At 54.1% G+C, this 7,149-nt stretch overlaps 2 protein-coding genes across 2 annotated transcripts; one reads left to right on the plus strand and one right to left on the minus strand.

Annotated features, from left to right (window-relative positions):
* Positions 1–1,659, plus strand: EAH_00009540 (hypothetical protein, conserved; the record flags this gene model as incomplete). Its single annotated transcript, XM_013391890.1, has 1 exon — positions 1–1,659. A coding segment is annotated over one exon (1,659 nt), but the record flags the coding sequence as incomplete, so codon positions are not given.
* Positions 1,660–3,620: 1,961 nt separating this feature from the next.
* On the minus strand, positions 3,621–4,319 carry EAH_00009550 (hypothetical protein, conserved; the record flags this gene model as incomplete). The annotated part of the gene is made up of 1 exon (XM_013391891.1): positions 3,621–4,319. One exon carries the CDS (start codon positions 4,317–4,319, stop codon positions 3,621–3,623), a length of 699 nt encoding a protein of 232 aa, XP_013247345.1.
* Positions 4,320–7,149: the final 2,830 nt, after the last annotated feature.

The following is a 7,149-nucleotide window of genomic DNA, read 5'->3' on the forward strand; positions in this document are numbered from 1 at the left end:
GGCAAACTGACCCCTATACCACCAGGTGACCACCCTGCCACGCCACCGTCTCCTGGCAAACCGTTCCCGCCACCTCTTCCTAGCAAATGGCCCCCTCAACCACCTCCTGGCAAACTGACCCCTAAACCATTAGCTGGCCAGCCTGTCCCGCGACCGTTCCCTGGCAAATGGCATTCACCTCCTGGCAAACCGGCTCCACCACCCCCTCCACCACGTACGCACCCTTGGAAGCCTTCAGATCAACCATCAACGCCTGCGGATATACTGCCTCCCTCTCAAGATGACATGCCCCCGCCACCAGCGCCTGGAGATCTGTACCCGGCACCGCCTGCGGACGGAGCGTCCGCGCCACCGTTTCCGGATGATTTGCCCCCGCCACCACCTCCGGACCCTGATCTTTTACAACAGCAACCGGACGAAATGCCCCCGCCGCCGCCTCCTGAGCCAGAGAACCTCTTGGAGCCTACGGAGCCTTTTGGTCCTGCTGGAACTGCGAACAGGCCGGGTGAGCCAACAGGTGCAGAGGCAGCAGCAGAATCTGCGCCCGGAGAGGGAAGCGAGATGTCAGGTAATGTAGAAGATATGATAGAAGAGGGTTTGATGGCTCCCCAGGACGATCTATGTCTTGTTGTTACGAACTTTGTTGTGCAGTATGCGGGTGTGGATGAGAGTGTGCAAACGCACTTCGCAAGTGAATACACATGTATTTCTGGTGAATCTCAGGTGGGGAGGAGAACATTTGAGCATATTGCACAGCTCATTAATGGAGTGCGGGCAGTGGCACCTTCCAGTGACGCTGACCCTAAGTTGGCGGACGCACACAAGCAAAGAGCTGCGCTCCTCGTGACAGTGCTGCAAGGCATCATCGACCGCTGCAGGGGCGTCGAGTTGCGCTTCGATATAATGGAAGACTTCGGGACTATTACCGCCCCTCTAGCCGCCGAGACGGAGACCGGATTGGAAGGCATGCCGCCAAGATCTCTGAGCCGGACACCGAGCAAGCGAGGACGACGGGACAAGCGGAAAATGGGTTGCTCGTACCTTTTGGAGAGACTCGACAGGCACGTTGGAGGGTGGTGGCGTCGGGCTCAGGAGGCTAAGGAGAAAGAGGAAAAGAAGAAAAAGAAGAAGGAACAGCCGGGCGTTACCCAACGACAGGCGGAGCGTTTGGCGGACTGCCTCGGTGCCTGCCAGCATCGACTGAGAGAGGACATGATGATACCAGAGAAATTACTGCAGACCTTCTTAAGTGAGGGGGGGTCAGGGGAGCTGCTCGGGATGGAAGTTACTGCGAAATACAAAAGACTTGGGGCCTGCGGCTATGCCGCCGAGCTGGTTCGCCGGGCCCAGGAAGGCGACGGGTCGGCGTTTCGGGAATTCTTCGACTTCGTTAAGGTGTTTTCGGGTGACCTGAAGGCAGTAAGGGCATCGGATTATCACCATCCTCGTTTTGTGGAGATGTTAGAGGTGCAATGGACAAGCGAGAAGGTGGACGAGGCGTTGCAGAGCGTCATCTCGACCGAAAAGGAAAGGCGAGCAAATGCACAACAGATCAAGCGGGACGTGCTGCGCGCCACACAAGAGGCGGGTAAAGAATGCACTTCAGCGGCAGGAGCAGTTGATTTGAAGCTCATGGAACAGGTTCTTGCGTTGCTGTAGAAGAACTGGACAGCTCGAGCCGCCGGCATAAGCCACTTGTGGCTTCTGCCTTCCTTTTCCGGATTGCCCGACGCTGAGTTTGGGAAGGACGACTGGCTCGGTATCTCCGTTCTTGCTACCTCTTCCCTTCTCGCGTTGGCCCTCTCCTTCCGACTCCTTTTGGGGTGCCTCATTGGAGCTTACGTTTTGGTTGTTGCAGTGTTTAGCCGTTTGAAGAGCAGCTGAGGGCATCCTTCTCCGTGTGGACAGATGCCTCTTTCCAGGTAGGCAAAGCAAGGTTCTCCCGCCGTCCCTATGTCTGCTTTTTGAGGGACCTGGGGACAAGAAGCCCCAACTTTGTCTATTTATTTCTGTGAAGAAGTCCAGGTTCTACAGACGCACTTCAACTCGGGATTCTGATCGCTGGAAAGTGAAAAACGTCAATGTGGCGGCCCTCTTGATCGCTTAGCCCGTGAAGCAACGCTGGACGCACTGATCCCCACGACAGCCTTTTGGTGAACTTAGTGGCAACGGGGAGCCTCCTCGTAGTTTCCGCATTGACTTACATAGCATGGCTGTCTACGTAGTGCGCATTCTCTGCTGGTTCCTTCTGTGGCCAAATTCTGCCGCAGTGGCCTGCGTTGCTGCTTGTTCTGTTGGTTGCTCACACAGCTGCAATAAGGTGTAAGTGTTATCGTTGGGCCCACATACTGCTGCATTTTGTTCCGGTAGCGGTTGACCGCTCGCGCCGGAACTGGAAGGACGTGCAGTGTGGCGGTGTGCAGCTTAGGAGGGGCTGCTGTTTGCTGCAGTTAGTCACTAGACACCTCTTGCGTGATGTGGAGATGGGGACATGCGTCTTGTGGCTTAGGCATATTGGGAACCTCTGCCCTGATATGCGCTGAAGCTGTTTGTCTCTTTTGAGGTCCGTAACAGAGATGGAAAGGCCATCGGACACTGATTGACAACGGGAAGACGAAGCATTTGGCTCTCTGGATATATGCATCCCGTTCCCTGCCCAATACGATATTTTGGCTGGGTCTTCTGCTCAAGGGCTCCGCCGCTCCGAAAAGGAAACTCCTGCCCACAACTACAGGGCCTTCTTTCTGCTAGAGAGTGACGGCCGAGTTGAATCGCTTTGCTGCTCAACCACTGGCGTCGTCGTGTACGAGCCATAGAAGAGGCGACGCGCGCGAGATGACAACTCCCTGCCCAACCCTCGTGCTAACCATGCTCTAAGTGTCGCTGGATGCCTAGTCCTTCCCAACACTCCGTGCTTTTCTACTGCCCTACACGTCTGCCTCCCATGTGAATGCAACAGCCCTGCGGCGCCCCTTTACCTTTCTACCTGCACGCGCTCCCCTTCAAGGGGATCGCCAGCAGCTTGTCCTTGCCTGGAACACTTCAGGCCTAGCATGGCTCACCGCACTGCCACCGCAAGCAGCAGCAGCACAATGCACTGTAGCACAAACTGTAACGACTGTAGTTAGCAGTTCTACAAAGAGCTGCTCCTCGTGAGGGCAAAAATGCTTCTACAGTCGCAAACCTTTCCGCGTCTTCACGCATTTGGTTGCGGCTCCTTCATGTGCCCGATTCTTATACACATGAACAACTATACAGGAGGCAGGAAAAAAACTAAGTGTGGAGAAGCATAGAGGCACTTATCACCTCTCTTTGCTCGTTTCGCTTGTTCCTTGTAGCTCATCAATCTCCTCAGCGCCTCCACGGACAAAACTTACGTCTCGCAGTAGCTGCGAAAGGGCTGGCACTGGACAGCAGTTCATGCATGCAGAGATGCCTCAACTACAAAACTGCTCTTATTGCTTCACAATACTTACCGCTTCCCACAAATAAAAAAGTAACAAAAAAGAACCCCGGAGGACCCCGAGGTCATCTGCTTCGTGCAGCCGTCGCCAACGAAGGATACTGCATATTTCTCTTGGCGGCCAAGGAGGAACTGTTTCTTCTCGTCTGCGCTGAAGCTAATCGACCAGCCCAAAGGGATCGAAGTATAGAGCCGCCCCCCAGAAGAAGAGCCCCGCAGCTGCCGTGCTGAGGATCTGGGCCTGCAGCCTGTCGATGGAGAAGAGAGGACCCATGTACAGGGCAGCACCTAAACATGAGACGTACAAGAAAGCTGCCGTGACCATCTGGGGCAGTCCTCTTTTCCGGCTGGCCTGCTGGTGGGCCTCACTTGCCAAATTTACTGACTGTCCACGCCTCAATAACACAGACTGTACCAGTTCACCCAGCCCAGAGAAAAACATTCCCAATACAGCCGCGGCGCTCGCAAGCCACATGTTCTCAGGCTCCTGTAACGACTCAACACGGCTCAGCGCAGAAAGCCCTCGTTCAGGGCTGGCCAGAACGTGGGCCAGCAAATACCCCCCAATGAACAGCAGAGCCGTCAAGACGGTCTTCAAGCCCCGCACTTTCTCCCGGGGTTCCGTCAAACGCATCCCCTCCCTCACAGTCATCCAGCTAGGGCCCTCCTTGCCCACGCCTTCCGCTTCGTGTCCAACTCCCCAGCTCCAATTGCTCCCTGGAGGATCCAGCACCCGCAGGTGTTCTACAGTTGTATTCGCTCCATCCTGTGCCGATGCAGCTGCCCCCGCCTGTGGGGCTTCCAGGCCGTGCAAAAGCATCAACAGCATAAGGGTACGAGCACCTCTGGGCTGCATCTTTAGACGCAAAGTAAGCCGAAATGCATCTAAAAAACAAAATTTAATGGCTCTTTTAAAGCCTGGAGTGCACGCCTGAAGTGCACGGCCACCTCAAGTTTAGCGACGCGAACCGGGGGGGAGAAGAAAGAGGATGGAAACGGCGCGAGGCCCTCCGCACGAGGTACGAGCTGGCACACAGCCACTGGGTATGCAAGTACTGGCAAATGGTTCGGGCGCTAGTACTCACACCCAGCAAAAACGCAAACTAACCTAGAGACGCCATAAATATCCCTAGGGGCACAGGCCAGCAAGGCAACTCCGAGTGAACTGCTTAGGGTTTGTCGCCTCTTGCGTCGTAATATCAAAGGAAGAGAAATAAAAGAGGGAACAGCGGAAGTAAAAAAATCCCTCCTTTTCTTCTCGTGGTCCCGGGAAGCAATACCGCAAGGAATGGAATGAGGACGGCTAGTGTCATGAAGAGATGGAAATGGTCGCTGTGACTGCGATGCAGAGGGACTCCCCTGGAAATAAAGATGTGCTGTTAAGGGAAGAAACAAGTAACAAACCTGCGACATACCCTTTCTGCGCTGATTAATGAACGCGCCGAAAGTCGTTCCAACAGACCGCTGCGTACGCTCTTCTCGTCGCCGGTGGGGCACCGTGTCGAAAGGCCTGGGATGCGATCTTCCGTAGACAGGAGCCATGGCTCCCTTACATGTGCTTTTCTATTTTTGATAAGGAATTTTGGCAGTGTCACGTAGGTCTGCAGCTAGATGCACCTTCCTCTCACAGACTGCGCTATCAACGCGAAGCCTGCCACCGTGTGATGCCTGCCAATGTCACCCTACCCAAGCATTGGCCCAGTGTGGTGTGACAAACCTTATTTCCTAACACAGAAACTCTGAACCGTATGCATAAGCATTTAAGGGTTTGTCTAACCCTTGAGGCAGCTATTAACCGGCACTAAACTCATCGTTTGTTGGTGTCTCGGGCGGATCCTCGACCTTTGGTCAGGACCTGCGCCGCAACGAGGGCCCACGATCTTAGGTGTGCGCCCTCCCCAGGTGCAACGAAGTCATATACTCGGGAGAATAATTTCAAACACAATTGACGCCCATTCTCACCCTGAGGCGCCCTCGGCACAGAGGCCCTGGGCCTGGGGCACTAACTATGCCTTGGTGGGCACCTCCTAGTCACCCTAGACTGTTTTTCCAAGGGCTATAATCCTCCTTATGCCCTCCCAAATCGCATCTCATGCTGATTCTTAATTCAGATTAACCCTTGACTTCAATTCATTCATAGAAAAGAAATGCCACCACCTGTCTGTAGCGTCGGATAGAGTAGCAGTGGCGTTCCCAGCCACGAGCTAGACCGTCTCGGCACTCAGGTTCTCGGGGCTAGCTGCCCCCACAATGCTTAATTTTGCTTTGTTTTCTCTTATATTTTTAATTTCACAACCATTTTACATGTTTATATGTTATTCTTTTAATTTAGATGCTCTTATCGCCTTCCCCGGGAAAACTGACCGCTCCCCACACCAAGGTGCGTTTTGCAAGCCCCAAAGTGCAAGTGACCCTGCAAACTTCGGTCATCTTATCCGGTCCTTATCCAGAGTACCATGCGTTCGACTTTTTTCCAGAATTCTGTTCATCATACGCGTATTTTCCAGGTAGAACAGCTGGCGCGGAGAGGAGGCAGCCGGTCATGAGCCCCACAGCCGTGTGCAGGAGCTAATGCTAAAACGTAGCTCCACGTGCAAACACAACAACGGCCCCTTTGCACAAGCAATCACCGTAGACAATTGTAAGACGCTTTCTTGGCTATCCACTTCCAGTATTGCGCATAAGTAGATACAGGTACCAACTTCACCGAGACCGTGGAACATCTGCGGCGCCTCACACGCCTCCCCAGCGCCATTGTGATATCCGCCGCCTAAAATAGCTTGGACAGGCATCGCACGGCATCTGGCGATGCCGCTTCGTTAGACTGTTCCCCCTGCCGGCTCGCGGCGCCTGTCGGTGGGCCCGCGATCTCTGCGGTAAATATTGGGAACTGCATTGAGTGTAGATATCCGAATCTAGTAAGAACCATACACTGAGCTGCTGCCACTGCGCAACGCCAGTGAGCGCATGGGCACGGGTCAGACCAGCCCAAACTGGTGGGTGGGGACTAGCCCCGAGAAAAAGTCTTGTGGGCAGGGACACTAAGATACCCCTTGGCAGAGAGAAGATTGCAGATAGTGTCAACAAACGAATGAGAATGAGGTACCACATAGGCAAAAAGATATGAGTCCCGCTGTGCACGTGGTAATGTAGCAGTTGCCGAACCGTTGAACGCTGCCCAGATTTGACTGGCTCGCAGTCCATGGCCATACTTGCAGTCGCAGACGTTGAATTGCGAACAGCACGTAGATGCTTCTGTGGAGCTGTTCCGCAAAAGCGATCCCCGAAGAACCCTTTTGGGTTGCCTGTCGCAAGCCAATGGTCCAGTGGCCTCTACGAGTCCGTATACGCTAGTCTAGGATATCACCCTTCTCCTGCGTTTTCCCTGCTTCGTAGGTCGCCTAAGGGCCTGGGCAGATCCCTGAACACCTTTCTAATCGCCCTGGATGCTCTGTGCATGGTCTTGTTTCTCCTGTCCCTTTGCGATTTTTATCCGTCTGCGATCTCGAATTGTGCTGCGCAGCCTTCTGAGTGCCGGGTTCACCACGTGCCGTCTGCTCTGGTTTCTTACCACTTTCTGGGGTGAACTGGAATTTACAGACCCCCTAACCACAGTCTCTATGTTCCAAAGCCTTCTTCTTGTGCCTCACCCAATTCGGCGAAATTTTTCCCCCCTCTGGTGCGTA

The sequence above is a fragment of the Eimeria acervulina genome, genomic scaffold, assembly GCF_000499425.1.
Source record: "Eimeria acervulina Houghton genomic scaffold, Eah_scaff48, whole genome shotgun sequence".
Classification (NCBI taxonomy): Eukaryota; Apicomplexa; class Conoidasida; order Eucoccidiorida; family Eimeriidae; genus Eimeria; species Eimeria acervulina.